Below are 16,230 nucleotides of genomic sequence, written 5' to 3'. Positions count from 1 at the left end.
TGGAAAAATCAGTGAAATCTGTGGGCCACTCTAGTTTTATTTGTTGTCACTGGTTTTGTAAGTTGCTAGTATATGGGACTTTTGGGTTTTTATATGTGCAGCAAAACAAAAATATGTATTATGTTAGAGGCTTAATAATGAAGCCTTAACATCTTACGAAGAATAATGTAGGTGCAATATTACTCACATTTGTGCTCAGTCTCATCATTGTAGGTGAAAATAGCTATTTTCTCATGTCTGTGGACAAATATGAGGATAACTGTTGTCATGCTGACTTTCTGTATCTCTTAAATGACAATTGTGAATGAAATTTCATCAAAGTATAAAAGGTTAGGTAGAAAAGATTATATATATGTATTACATAAATATATCTTATGAATATATGATATAAAATGAATGTTCATTTTCTGGAGTTGTGTAAAACTGCGTAGTAAAAGTTTTACAGATTAACATGGTAAATGGCAATACATAACGAGGTTTGGGAAAGATGCAGTAGTAAAACCACAACGTTAATATGATAGGTGGTGGCATGCTTTGCCATCTGTCTTGCTTCCTGGGCTTACTTTTGTTACAGACATTTGCTGTTTTTAAATTAGGTATTGGTTGGCGTCACAGTTAGTGGCCCCAGCATTGGATTTAAGTGTATTGTAGGTTTTTTGTCAAACAAGTTTGCAGGGATTTCAAGGTAAACACAAAATGGATTTTTAGGTATTTGTAGGAAGTGTCAATAAACTATAAACAGTTAGCAAGAGAAAAGATCCGAAGATTTGACAGCTGGGAATTGAAAGCTGACTTTGTGGACTGCTCGGTTAGGAAGGATTAACATTTTAATACTAAATGACAGATAGACCTTAGAAGCAACTGTCCAGGAAAGGCTTTCTTTGATATAATAGAGAAAATTGTACAAATGGAAAAGGCAGCACAAATCTTTGCAGTGGGCTGGTTAACCATGAGATGGGGATCAGCACATCAAGGTGTGAGAGTCACCTGAAAGATTAAAGTTGAGGTGAGAAGGACAATGTCCTCTTATTTTGCCCAGCTGTATCTTGGAATAAAATGATCATTTGGGGTCTTTTTAAGAGTGGGGAAACAAAAACAATTGGGAGTATATATGTGAGGTTCAGTGAAGTGGAAGAAACAAAATTATCTAGTTATGAAGATTGTCTGAAGAAGAAATCTTATAATAGAAGAAGAAATTAGGTAATTTTAATTCTTCCAGAGGTGGTTTTAGAGAGATTATGAAATAAAGAAACAAGTAGTAAATGTAGTCAGAATCTGCTGGGACAGACTTTGCAATAAAATTCATGGGTCTTAAGTGATGCATAGAAAAAATCACATTATGAGAAAAGGAGATGGCTGCAGCAGTAGTAAAGTCATACATGTTTTCAGTAACCCAGATGTATTGGACAAGCCATCAATTCATTATTTGTTTTGCATAGAGTTGATTTGTTCAGAGTTAAATTTAGTGTGGCCCCATTGAAAGTGGGAAGTGTTTGATGGTTCACTCAGGTGAATTTACCAGGACTTCACTCTGTGTATTTGTATTTCCTCGAGGAGCATTGGGAGGGCATGCAGTGTAAGTCGTTAGACTTGTCCTTCTGGGTTGCATCTGTTTCTTACTGCTGTTTCAGTGGCTGTCTAAAACATGAAGTGGACCAGCAAACACAGCCATAAGTGCAGTCAGGGGAAGTGGGGAGGGCAGACAGTTGCCCCTAGTTTGATGTTCTCCCACTTCTGAATTTTTTGGTGTATGATTTTGAGTAACTCATTTGAAGTGGAGATAGCAGTCTCTGCATAATTTGATCAGGTAAGTCATAATAAATGTTTTTTTCTGTGTTTCTACAGGAAGACCAGTGTATTCAGTAGCCTGGGGACCTGATTCAGGAAAAATTCTCTATACTTCAGGAAAGCAGTTGATTATTAAACCTCTTCAGCCAAATGCTAAAGTTTTGCAGGTACCATTAATACATTAAGGTTGTCTCCTGCAGCCATGTTAAAACTTTTCTCAGTTATTTAGATTTTTGGCAAACATAGTGTTTGTACTAAAATCTTCCATGAGTACTGCTCATCCCCCACAACCCCTTTTTAGTTCTGGTTTGGTTGTTTGTTTTTTTTTTTTGGAATAAAGAGATTGCCCATTTCTCTTTAAAAAAAAAATAAAAATAATAATATGCTGTGGATATTCTTCAGGCATGTGATTAAGCATTTCTCTTTTCGTAAATGAAGAAAAAGTGAAAAGATACAGAAGCCTTTCCCGTTTTATTTGTTAAGAAAAGGCAGAAAGATACAGAAGCAATTGTTCGGAATGTGCTTTTAGTACAGGTTGTTATGCTTTCATTCTGCCGTGTCCAGGCTCTTTAATGTATTTTTCTGCAGAAGAGATGACGCCTGTGCATTTGTATTATTGGAAACTCTGGTCTGCATCTGAGTGTGTGAATGCTTGTAAATGATGTATGATACATATTAAAAATAGAAGTTATCAGAATTATTGCATTTATGTTTATTTTTTTCCATTTCAGTGGAAAGCCCATGATGGCCTTATTTTAAAAACTGACTGGAACTCAGTTAATGATCTTATTCTTTCTGCAGGTGAAGATTGTAAGTATAAGGTGAGTACTGTTTAACTTTTTAGGGAAACTAAATGACAAAAAATTACTGAGTATTCTGTCATTTTCTAGTTTTAATAGTACTTGGAAGTTCAAAATTAAATAAGAATTCTTTCAGTTTTCAAGAAAAAACTTGTTACCCTAAGTTAATACATCTCACTCTGTCTAATAACATAAAATCAGGTTTTTAATTTTTTTTTTAATATGGCAGAATGAAAATAGGGTAAAACGCAAGTGAAACAAACTCCAGAAGAAAAATATGCAGAAATATAGAAATGATTACTTGAAATAGTATAAGCTATGACATATACTGAAAAAAGTAATGACATACATAATTAGAGGAGATAGAGCTACTGTTTTCTATTACAGGATTATTAGTGAATCCCTTAGGAAATTTTTTTGTTAGGATGTTTTGTATCACAGTATGATAGAGATTGGAAGGGACCTCAAAAGATCACCTAGTCCAATCCCCCTGCTGGAGCAGGAACACCTAGATAAGTTTACACAGGAACGTGTCCAGGCGGGTTTTGAATGTCTCCAGAGAAGGAGACTCTACAACCTCCCTGGGCAGCCTGTTCCAGTGTTCCGTCACCCTCACTGAGAAGAAGTTTCTTCTCAAGTTTAAGTGGAACCTCTTGTGTTCCAGTTTGTAACCACTGCCCCTTGCCCTATCATTGTTTGCCACTGAGAAGAGCCTGGCTCCATCCTTGTGACACTCCCCCTTTATATATTTATATACACTAATAAAGTCACCCCTCAGTCTCCTCCAAACTATAGAGACCCAGCTCCCTCAGTCTTTCCTCATAAGGGAGATGCTCCACTCGCTTAATCATCTTAGTTGCCCTGCGCTGGACTCTCTCCAGCAGGTCCCTGTCCTTCTTGAACTGAGGGGCCCAGAACTGGACACAATATTCCAGATGAGGTCTCACCAGGGCAGAGTAGAGGGGAAGGAGGACCTCTCTCGACCTACTAACCACCCCCCTTCTAATATGACCCAGGATGCCATTGGCCTTCTTGGCCACAAGGGCACAGTGTCAGCTCATGGTCATCCTGTTGTCCACTAGGACCCCCAGGTCCCTCTCCCCTACACTGCTCTCTAACAGGTCGTTCCCCAGTCTATACTGGAACCTGGGGTTGTTCCTGCCCAGATGCAGGACTCTACACTTTCCCTTGTTATATTTCATCAAGTTATTCCCCGCCCAACTCTCCAGCCTGTCCAGGTCTCGCTGAATGGCAGCACAGCCTTCTGGCGTGTCGGCCACTCCTCCCAGCTTAGTGTCATCAGCAAACTTGCTGATAGTACACTCAATTCCCTCATCTAAATCATTGATGAATATATTAAATAATACTGGTCCCAGTACCGACCCTTGAGGCACTCCACTAGATACAGGCCTTCAACTAGACTCCGCCCCATAGACTACAACTCTCTGGCTTCTCTCCTTCAGCCAGTTCACAGTCCACCTCACTACCCAATCATCCAGACCACACTTCCTCAATTTAGCTGCGAGGATGCTGTGGGAGACTGTGTCAAATGCTTTGCTGAAGTCAAGGTAGACCACATCCACCGCTCTGCCATCATCCATCCACCGTGTTATTTCCTCATAAAAGGCTACGAGATTGGTCAAGCATGACTTCCCCTTGGTGAAGCCATGTTGACTGCCCCTCATAACCCTCTTATCCTTGATATGCCTTAAGATGGCACCAAGGATAAGGTGTTCCATCACTTTCCCAGGGATGGAGGTGAGGCTGACTGGTCTATAGTTACCCGGGTCCTCCTTCTTGCCCTTTTTGAAGACAGGAGTGACATTTGCTTTCCTCCAGTCCTCAGGCACCTCTCCCGTTTCCCAAGACTTGGTAAAGATGATGGAGAGCGGTCTAGCAATGACCTCCGCCAGTTCCCTCAGCACCCGCGGGTGCATCCCATCTGGACCCATGGATTTATGGATATCCAGATTGGTCAACCGGTCTCTAACCCATTCCTCATCGACTAAGGCAATCCACTCTGTTGACCTGACTTCATCTGAGGTCTCAGCGGTACAGGGCTCTTCAGGACTTCCTCCGGCAGAGTAGACAGAGACAAAGAAGTCATTCAGTAACTCTGCCATCTCTCTATCTTCTGTCACCAGGGCACCCGCCCCGTTCATCAGCGGGCCTACATTGCCTCTGGTGTTAGTTTTATCTGCCGTGTATTTGAAAAAGCTCTTTCTGCTGTCCTTGACCCCTCTCACCAGCTTTAATTCCAAGGAGGCCTTAGTCATCCTAGCTTCCTTCCTACATCCTCTAGCAGCAGCCTTATATTCCTCCCAAGTGGCCAGCCCCTCCTTCCATGACCTGTAAACTCTCCTCTTCTGCTTGAGCATACCCAGCAATACCCTATTTAGCCACGCAGGTCTTCTGGCCCTCTTCCTTGACTTCCTATGTGTCAGGATGGTCTGATCTTGAGCTCGGAAAAAGCAGTCCTTGAATGCCAACCAACTGTCTTGGGCCGCTTTACCTTCAAGCAGGCTTGCCCATGGGATTTCCCCTAGCAATTGCTTGAAAAGGCCGAAATTTGCCCTGCTAAAGTTCAGGGTTGCAATTCTACTTGCTATTCTACTGGTCTTACCACGCAAGATCCTGAATTCCACCATCTCGTGGTTGCTGCAACCAAGGCAGCCCTCAACCTTCACTGCTTCGACCAGACCCTCCTTGTTAGTGAGGATGAGATCCAGCAGCGCTCCTCTCCTGGTTGGCTCATCCACCATTTGCATGAGGAAGTTATCATCCATACACTGGAGGAACCTCCTGGACTGCGGCTGGGTTGCTGAGTAGTCCTTCCAGCAAACATCAGGGAAGTTAAAATCCCCTTTGACTGTGAGGCCGCTCTCAGCTGCCTGTAGAAGGCCTCATCAACTTCCTCACCCTGATCCGGTGGCCTGTAACAGACCCCCACAACAGTATCGCCCCTGCCAGCCTTCCCCTTAATTCTCAGCCACAGACTCTCAACTCGCTCGTCATCTGTCCCTGGACAGAACTCAGCACATTGTAGCTGCTCTCGCACATAAAGAGCAACCCCACCACCCCGCCTGGCTGGCCTGTCTTTCCTGAAAAGGACATAGCCCTCCATGACTATACTCCAGTCATGTGAGCTGTCCCACCACGTCTCTGTAATTGCCACCAGGTCATAATCTCCTGACTTAGCACAGGTTTCTAGCTCCTCCTGCTTATTTCCTGTGCTGCGCGCATTGGTGTACAGACATTTCAGGGAGCGAGATGAGCACACCGATTTCACCCTAGGATTACAGGAGGCCTCCCAGTCTTCATCAATTCTAGAGTGCTGCCACACTGGGGCAAGCCCAGATACAACCCCATCCCCCTTCAAATCTAGTTTAAAGCTCTCCAAATGAGCCCTGCTAATTCGTGCCCCAGCATCCTTTTGCCTCTGCGAGATAAAGCTTTCCCACATGCCATTGTCCAGACTGGTGCCCTATAAAACCAGCCGTTATCAAAGAATCCAAAGCCCTGCCTGCCGCACCAGCCTCGAAGCCAATTGTTTATGGACTGGATTTTTCCGTTCTGTCCCACATCATCAACGGAAGATGGAAGGAGTGAGGAGAAGATCACTTGAGCCCCAGAGTCTTTCACCATCTGCCCCCAAGGCCCTGTAGTCTTTCTTTATCCCCCTCAGACTGCGGTAAGCAGCTTCCCCCTCACCCGTCTGGAAGACCAGCAGCGGGTAGTAGTCTGTCGGGCGCACCAGGTTGGGGAGCACCCTGGTGATATCCCTGATCCGGGCTCCAGGCAGACTACACACTTCCCTATGATGAGGGTCAACTCTGCATATCGGGCCCTCTGTTCCTTTCAGAATGGAATCACCTACTACAATGACCCTTCTTTCTTTCTTATCAGTTTCTTTCTTGCCTGTATCCAAAATAGAAAACACTGTTTTTCTTACCTTAAGTAGGAACTTGGTAACTGTATATTGGTTTTAGCATTCTCTAAGTGTATAATGGCTGTGATAAATACATACACAATGAAGAAATTTTAAAAAATTATCGAAGTGTTAAGATCAAATGACTTCAGCCTATGAGTTGGCTTCCTGGTATTCTGTTGATTTCAGTGAGAAAACCTTGATCTGGAAATTTGCAGAGTTACAAATGTTGGGAAATGAGTGCAAATGGAATAAATGTGGTTATTTTACAGACTTACAGTAATTTGCAAGAAATAAAACCCATTAGTTCAAAATATTTTATACAAAATAACATAATATTTGCCATAGCAGAAAAGTGAAGTCTATTGCATTAAACAAACCAATATTGATTAGAAACAACATGTAATAAAAAGTGAACTATAATGCAGTTTTTGTATAAAACCCTAATAAAACGGTAAAAGTTTTTTCCAGTTCCACTAAAAGGCAATGAAATAACTTAGTGTATTTCTGCAATTTCTATGATCAAGAGGGAAAGTAATAGCTCTAGAATAATGAAAAATACACCCAAACTGTGTTCATATATATATATATATATGTTTTGGGGTTGTTTTTTTTTAAAGGTTTGGGACAGTTATGGACGTCTGTTGTACAGCTCACAGCCCCATGAGTATCCTATAACATCTGTTGCCTGGGCTGTGGATGGAGAATTATTTGCTGTGGGGTCTTTTCATACTTTGCGTCTATGCGATAAGACTGGGGTAAGTAACAACTCTGAGAAATAGCAGATGCGGAATTGTACAGATTTATTGATAATGCAGTGAATATTCCTGATTTATGTGGACAGGTGGCTATTTTTATTAGCAAAAACTAGTCATGACTTCCGGCACCTTTCTTCTATGTGTATCTGAGTAAGTATTGCCTTGATATGCTTAGCTTCACTTCTCAGTATATTTTGGTTCAGATAAAAAATTTTTATAACGTTTTGCTGTTCAGGACATTAACTTTTTCTGTGCATTTTTTAGCTTTTCTCCTTAAAACACAAAAGACTTTACAAGCAGGTCATGTAAGGCAATCATAAAATCCAGTTATTAACCATGAAAAGCAAGGAACCTATCTTTAAAATGGAGGCAGAAGAACAATGTCCTGTGCTTTTATTATTTAGATTTTGTCCTTAAAAAACACTAAGTTGACAAGCACATCTCATGAGGAGATCACCAAATGCAGTTGTTAGGCACTAGAAATGACAAGGCTAAGGCAGGAGTAGGAGAGGATCTTAGAGAACATTCATGCTACTTCTGATGTCTAGACAGGGCGCAGGTTTTCCAGCTGAAGACATATTTTAATCCTCTCATCTGTGTGTCTCTATTACTATCCCTCTTTTACTGCTAGAGAGAAGAAAGGTTCCAAAGGTATCTCCTTTATTTTCTCTTATCATCTTCTCTCTCTCTTTTTTCTCTTTTTTTTTTCAATTAAACTTATCATCATGGCTTGACTTCGTGAACGAAGATTTGGGAAGGGCTTTACCCATGCTTACTACAAGCGCGCTGATGACTAAGAAGGCCAATGTGGGATAGGGAAATCCAGCTACAGGTCTCTTTGGGTGGTATAGGTGGTGCGTGATTCTTTCTGCGTTGTCTTTTCTCCTCGAGACTAGTTCTTCGTGAACTCTCAAAGGAGTCAACAGCATTATGTATGGTGTGCCTTCAGGTCTCCCGACTGGAGGCCAAGGTGGACCACTGATGATAGTCAATTTGGCCAAGGCTAAGATATTACTTCAGGGAGTCCTTATATCTCTTCTCTGGGGCACCTCTCTTGCGGCTACTGGTGGCAAGTTCACCATAAAACACGAACTTGGGGAGGCGGTGATCCTTCATCCTAGAGACGTGCCCCGCCCAGTGCAGCTGCAGTTTCAGCAATATGGCCTCGATACTGGTGACCCCTGCCTGTTCGAGGTCAGTGACATTTGACACACAGTCAGTGCAATGGATGTTCAGAATTGTACGGAGGCAGCGCTGATGAAAGCGTTCGAGGAGTCGCAGGTGATTGATGGTAGATAACCCATGATTCAGACCCATATAAAAGAGTAGACAATACAATGGCTCTGTAGACACTGATCTATGTACTTTTCTTCAGGTGTTTATTACACCAGACTCTTTTATGGAGTTTCCCAAAGGCTCTATATGCCTTTGCTATTCTGTTGTCTATCTCTTTGTCGATCGTGGCATCCGAGGAAATGATGCTTCCCAGATAGCTGAACTGCTGAACTGTCTTAAGCTCTGACTTGCCAATGGTAATATGGGGATGGCGATAATCTTCTTGTGGTGCAGGTTGGTAGAGGACTACTGTCTTCTTCAAGCTGATTTCCAGCCCAAAAAGCTCAGCCTACTCCGCAAAGCAAGATGTTAAATGCTGCAGAGCTGCTTCTGTGTGGGCAACAAGGGCAGCATCATCAGCAAAAAGCAGTTAACGGACAAGATGGTTTAGGGTCTTAGTGTGGGCCTTCAGTCGCCTTAGATTGGATAGGCTTCCATCGGTACGATATTGAATATAAATGCCGTTTTGTTCGTCGAGGTCTGCCGTAGCCCTTTGGAGCATCATGCTGAAGAAGATTGTGAATAAAGTTGGTTTGAGAATGCAACCTTGTTTCACACCATTGGTTATTGGGAAGGGCTCAGAGAGTGCATCGCCATATCTGACTTGGCCTTGCTGGTCCTCATGTAACAGAATGATCATTTTGAGGAACTTGGGGGGACAACCTAATCGTTCCAGGATCAGCCACAGGCCTTTTCTGCTCACAGTGTCAAAAGCTTTGGTGAGGTCAACGAAAGTTACATATAGCCCAATGTTCTGTTCTCTACACTTTTCTTGCAGTTGTCTGAGAACAAATATAATGTCTGTGGTACTTCTATTAGCCCTGAAACCACACTGACTTTCAGGTAGAAGTCCTTCTGCGATAGCAGGTACTAGTCTGTTTAGTAGTATTCTTGCAAGAATTTTACCAGCAATGGAGAGCAGAGCTATACCACGGTAGCTTGAGCAGTCTGACTTGACACCTTTTTTCTTATACAGAGTGACGATGATTGCATCACGAAAGTCTGATGGTAATTTACCTTGTTCCCAACAGCGCACAAGTAGCTCATGAAATTTAGCGTGAAGTGCTTGGCCTCCATGCTTCCAGATTTCAGGTGGGACTCTGTCAACCCCAGCTGCCTTGCCAGTCTTCACCTGCTGTATGGCCTTAAGAGTCTCTCCCATGGTAGGGGCTAAATCCAATTCATTTTTCACCAGATGTTGCAGAATGTGCTGGATTCCTTCGCCTTGGACTACACGATTAGCACTAAAGAGGGTTTGAAAATGTTCAGGCCAATGATTCAGGATGGAGATTTTATCTGTAAGAAGCGTTTGGCCATCTGCACTAAGTAAGGGGCCTTGAACCTGAAATGTGGGTCCGTACACTGCCTTCAGAGCCTCAGAATCCTCTGTGGTCACCCAAATCTGTGCATAGTTGAGTCTTTTCTGCTAGGTTGAGCCACCACTTGTTCTGGATGTCTCTCAGTTTCTGTTAGAGTTTAATACATGCAAGACGAAAGGCTGCTTTTCTTACATGGCAGAGTGGCTGAGCGAGGTGTGCTTGATGAGCGGATCTTTTTTGTCAGCAATTCCTGGACCTCCTGGTTGCTATCATCAAACCAGTCTTTGTTCTTCTTGGAGGAGAACCCAATGGATTCTACAGAGGACTGCAGGATGCTATTTTTAATATGTTGCCAAAGCGCTTCAGGAGAAGAATCTATAAGTTGATTCAAGCCTAGTTTGAAGGTTAGCCTGAAAGCTGTCCCTCACTGCAGCTATTTGGATATTATTAGCATTGAGCCTCCTCCTCGGAATGCCGCCCCTCTTAGGTTTGGGCTTGAGGTGGAAATTAAGTTTGCAACACACAAGGAAGTGGTCTGTTTGACATTCTGCACTAGGCATCGCTCTGGTCTGGCAGACATCACGAATATTTCTCTGGCACACTAAAACATAATCAGTGAGGTGCCAATGTTTAGATCGAGGATGAATCCAGGTTGTCTTCCAGCTGTCTTTCTGCTGGAAGATAATGTTGGTGATGGTAAGCTGTTGCTCTGCACAGAACTCTAGTAAAAGGTGGCCATTATCATTGCAGCTGCCAACACCGTGCTTGCTTTATCTACCTTCATTGGTACTCTAAATTTGCTCAGACCACAGATTGACGTGATTGTCTCTGGGGAATTTCTTGTGGTTCTGCAGTGATTTGTGCAGCCTCGTGTTGCATAGAACCGTGCTGGTTTGGAACTTTTATTGTCCCATTTTCTATCTCTTTTCTTGTCTTTGTTACTGTTTGGCTTACATTTGGGAGAACAGTATTTGCTGTGGTGTTTTTGGACACTGCAGTCGTGGTTCTCCTTAGCATGAACTTGAACTACGTGTTTCAAGTATTTTTACGTTAGTGAAGAAGAGCCTGTAAAAATTATGTGGGAAAAGGTGTTCAGGAAAAGACCTCTGAGTCTTCATATTTCACTTCCTATACTGATTCTGATTTCACTGATCTTCACTGACAAAAGTGTAAGGTAGGCATTAAATTAGAAATGGAGGTTGCTTCTATTTTCTGTGCCTTTTCCTCTTACTTGCTTAGAAAAAATCCTAATGCTACTTCATCTGTAGAAATAAAATTTTATTATAATATTCTTGAAAACAAAAGAACTTGCATGTAATTTTATTTCAGAATGTATTAATTTTCTGATTTTTTTAAAAAGTTGGTTTATTTTAATATCTACATTTTTAATGTCTTTATGTTAAGGAGATTTTTGTTACCTGTGTCTGACAAACACACTAGGAAGTCAGAAAAGTAAAGCAGTGAATAAAATTGGAGCCTAAAACATGAACTTGTGCGAAAGGTTGGATTACTACTCACATAAGTAAAAAAGATTCTGAAATAGGTATTAAAATAATGAAGAAGATATTTTCTGTATCTTTGGTATAACACTGGAGAGAAGATTGCAGTTTCCATCCTCAAATATTTTTCATCGTTGAAATTATGCTTTTAAATAAGATATATTTTACTGTTAGATTTGTTTGCATTGGTTTTGTTCAAAATTGGATACTATCTCTCCTTGCAGAAGAAAATGGAAAAATTGTCTCTTTGTGTGCAGTCATAAATATTTTGCAGTCATGCCTCAGCTGTTAGAGGGTGAACACCGAGATGATTGTTAAATGGCTACATCACCAGTGGGGACACCTCTTCCTCTCCCTCCCATTCTTCTGGCTGGGTTAATGTTAGGCACTGATTGTGGGATTTTCTCACCCACCTTTACCAGCTTGGTGCACCTATCTGCTGATACACCTGCTGCTTTTCTTTGGGAGTGTCCTTTAGGATTTCCTCAAGGCTTTTGTTCCTAGGCAAGGTAGATTGGAAGATTTTTCTCCATTTCAGTATGACACGTAACTCCGCTTACTATGTAATTTAAAAAGTAATCTACCCTGACTGTCACCTTTCCATCTCCCGGGGTAAATGTGCTGTTGTACAAGTATTTATATATACATACCATATTTCACCTCATGAAGCCAAATAAAGTATATTTGTGTAAATTTCTATCAGGATAATTACATCTGTGTTGGAAGACATTATGTAACATACATTGGTTTAAACAATCAGACTAGCCGTTAGTATTTTCTTAAAACATCCTTTTAAACCATGCCTTCTTCTTCTACAAGCACTTTCTATCTCCTTTCCAAGTACTGGGATCAGTGTGCTGTATCAGCAAGTGGTAAACTGAAATAAATACACATTTGTATGGGCAAGGCTAGCAATTTAAATTACATTTTGCACTCAGTAGAGATCTGTTTAAATGTGGCAAAGATTGCACATTTAAGGTGCAGTGGAAAAGGAAGAAAAATACCGGACTTGGTTGTGGGCTTTTTGCTGTCATTTATGCTGTTTTGTAGCATATAGCTTGTGTTTCTAATCCCCAGGGCCTTACTGTTTTTCTTGCTAGTTATTATGTAATATTATTTACTGTAAATATTTTTCCAACTCCTGATAGCTGAAATCAGTAATTCTTTAATCAGCATTGAATATTGAACAAGCTTGTGGACTTTGAAAATGTTAATCCAGATAGATTTAGTTTTTCATAAAATTAAGTGTTCTTTTACCTGGTTTGTTACTCAACTTTAAAGAAAGACAGACAGTAGCTGATGCCAGATACTGTTTAGCAGCTACCAATGATAATTTATTATCTTTAGAAGTCATGATTTTTCATGAAAGTTTCTTTCCTGCCATTGAATGTAAATAGTTGCTAAAGAAGTAGCTTTGCTGGTATTGAGGGGAAAGGGAGAATGATTCACATACCACCAGAATGATGGAGTGTGAAGAGAACCAGACCTGGCTTTTACTGGTCAACATAGACATTTTTATTATGTCTGATGTAATGGAACTGTATTGGCAAATTGCTCCTCAGGGAGCCATCAGGCAATATATATATATCTCATTAACTCTTCTCTGGCATATGTGTTCAGTTTGGGAGCATAATTAAATTAAATTCTGTTAGTGTATGTTCTTTTCTCCTTTTCTTTCTACCTGGACACTTGGTTATAACAGCTTCATGTTAAAAAAAAACCCTACAAATCTAATAGTAACTTTTAGAAATTTTATTTCTTTGTTTAAAAATCACTTTTACTCTGATAGCATTATGTAGGTAAAATAATTATGCCTGTCCTACAGAATATCAAACAAAATATATTTAATGTTGAAATTCATTAACTGCTTTAGTGCCCACGGTCATTAATCCTGCCGAGTTAGCTAAGATTAATGTATACATATATTGAAATGTAAAGCTGGATGGATTAATGAATAGACTTAAGCCTTCCTGATGTTCACAGCTTTTCAGAATCTAATCACTTGGATTGGGTGCAGTGCTTAAGAAGTTCATTTATGTAAGCTATTTCCTGTGGCTCTGCATGCTTCCCTTGACATTACTGATCAGGTCAAAATATTTACAGAGTAAGAGATGGTAAGAATGACTGAAATTCACTAACTCCTCCTTGCCTATTCCAATCCCGTACAACTGTCTTAGAAAATGGGCCATACTCATCTGCTCCAAAGACAGGTTGCTTTCGCAGTGCCTTGGAGACTGTAAAAGGGTAGTTGATAAAAAACTTTAAAGTGAAACACTGGTGAAATTAATTCTTTTAGAATTGTCAGCAAAAGTTAGTAAATATGAAGATCAAATTTAGTTTTTAATAATATCAAATACATTGAGGAGGCCTTTTAGATTTTATTCTGTTAATGATTTATTTACCCTTAATGGGGATTGATCAGTTTGATTTGATTTTTGGAAGTTGTTATTTTCCAAATAAATTGTGCATTTCTTGTTGAACTTTTTTTTTTTTTTTGTCTGGTGATTTTTTTTTTCCTACAATCTGTTTTCATAAATTTATGTTTGTTTGCTAAATTTTGTTCTTTTATTTACTTCTATCTTGATTTCATTACTAGGCTTAGCAATGCTTTGTAGTGAAAGCAATTCTCTGTATAAACCTGTAAATTTATGTTCTTAAATGATTATGCACATTCTACAAATTTTCTCTTTTATTGCTGAATGAATTGTGAGCATTTTACTAGACTGGTAGTTTGCAGATTTGACAGATTCCATTATACATGGCTTTTTATATTCCGTGGCTGTTCCATAGCAAGCCATTGAATATCTAATACCTAATGTTTAAATATCTAATTTTACTATAAATTCTATAAAAAACATTTGGGAGACTTACTAAATTTAGGGAGTATTGCTTAATATCTGTGGAAAATAAAACATTCTGCCACCCCATTTAAAACAAGTGTGAGTATGGTGCTATGCCTAAAAAATATTGAATTTTGTGGTAACATGTTTCTGTTCAGCTTTTTCTCAAAAAGATGCAGACTTGAACTTAATGAAAGTCGATTACATTAGTTTGATGTCCAGGGTTGGTCATGGTTAACTATAGTTAATATAGTTAGCATATTTAACATAAGTATGTTATATGTTAAATAGTTAGCAGTTTTTGTCCTTTTTTCCTTATTTTTTCTAAACTATTGACAGATGAGGGGAAAGCAAGCATCTAAGAATTTTGAAACTACAATGCAGCAGGTATCTACAGAGAAGCTTTGAAAATAATTTAAGTGTAGCATTAAAGCTGTGATTTTCATTTAGTACAGTAAATTGTGTAACTAGTATAAAATTTGTCCTTTAAAATAACATTAGATATTATACAGATGTGAAAGAGCAAGATTTTAGAAGTGTATTTATGCAGTGCATGTGTTTTTGTATTATACTGATAGTGCTGAATTGCCCTAAACTAGAGTACTATGAAACCCCAAGCAAATCTGTTTTCTATTGAGTTACAGTGAGCTTTGATCCCATTACATTTAGTTTTAGTCTCTTTCACAGAAATATGCATTTGGCAGTGTAACAAAAATAAGTGGGTTTTTTTTTCTGTGCTGTCTCTATTTCGTCTACCTTTGTTAGTCATCATCCTGAATTCTTTGTAGCTCAATAAAAGAATAAATATTACGAATAGGTTTCCCATGGAGTTATGTTGTTGACCAATTCTTTCCAAGTTGGCATATTTTAATTTATCGGAATTGGTTAATGTAACTTCTGGAAGGAAATGAAAATGTGGATCATCTATGGAAGTAATAATGTATTTAAAGAACTGCATCAATGTTTCATTTTCTCTGGTTAAAAATTTATATGGGAGTTTGTCATACTGTTTTTAGTTCTTTGGTCTAATAATTGTATGTATGTGCTTGGATTTCTGGAGAATTTTAGATATTCTCTGGTTTGCTTTGTTTTTCTAATACACAGCTTTGTACTTTACATGGAGGTTGTGGCTTAGTTCTTGATGATTCACATTAATTACTGGGGTCAAGTCCAACAAAAGTTTAAAGCAGCAACAGGAATCCTTCATAGTTCTATACTTCAGTAGCTGTGTCAAGGATAGTTTCTCCTCTTCAGGTAAACTGCCCTATATTCACATGTAGCACTGGATTTCCTTACCTCCTGTTAGACATACTGTCTGTGGTTTGTAGAGTATTTTGTGGAATCCTGTGGGGTAGGAATTAAAAGCCTAATAAGTCTTAAACTGTAAATTACTTATTATACTTAGTAAAATTTTGGGAGGGGGTGGGGGGACAGGATGGGTATGTATATACACCTACATACATATATATTTCCCACAAGCTAACTCCAGATACCTGTGCTTATTCTGGTGTTTCTAATGAAACTTAAGTATTTATTTGCTTTGTATAATTGATTTTTTTAATCTTGTAAGATTCAATTTGCTCTCCATTGCATCAGAGAATTAATAGTCATTTTCTGAGGAGAAGTTCCTGGGCAGTTTGCACTGAAGTGTCAGTTCATCGCTCAGGCGTAGTGAGAGTTGATTGCCAACTTTTAATGGACATTCTGACTATATTTTCACAAGCCAGCTATCTCTGCACTAATGTGGAATGCCCTGTGGGACACAAGGAAAACTGACCCTTCACTGGAGAGAGAGAAGAAAAAAAAATAAAAAAAAAAAAAAGGAAAATAAAAGAAGAATAGAGGTCCTTAGTTTCAGAGGACCTGAACCTTTCTGTGTTGGCCTTGGATGAGAGGCTGTTTCTAGCATAATCATCATGGTTTGTAGCAGTTGGGACATAGAAGAAGAGGAGCATGTATTTGC

The 16,230-nt window shown here is 39.7% G+C and overlaps 1 protein-coding gene across 1 annotated transcript in view; it reads left to right on the top strand.

The window, feature by feature from the left end:
• The window catches only part of IFT80 (intraflagellar transport 80), a 58,176-nt gene that overhangs the window by 17,364 nt on the left and 24,582 nt on the right, over window positions 1-16,230 (top strand). The window contains exons 5-7 of the mRNA XM_061371652.1: window positions 1,846-1,955; window positions 2,520-2,609; window positions 7,137-7,274. Of these exons, the coding sequence (XP_061227636.1) occupies window positions 1,846-1,955; window positions 2,520-2,609; window positions 7,137-7,274 (338 nt within the window). The remainder of the gene's footprint in view (window positions 1-1,845; window positions 1,956-2,519; window positions 2,610-7,136; window positions 7,275-16,230) is intronic.

The sequence above is a fragment of the Neopsephotus bourkii genome, unplaced genomic scaffold, assembly GCF_033783945.1.
Source record: "Neopsephotus bourkii isolate Nb327-2 ecotype Australia unplaced genomic scaffold, CSIRO-AGI_Nbou_v1 NB_1574, whole genome shotgun sequence".
NCBI lineage: Eukaryota > Metazoa > Chordata > Aves > Psittaciformes > Psittacidae > Neopsephotus > Neopsephotus bourkii.
This window is presented reverse-complemented; position numbering and strand designations above follow the sequence as displayed.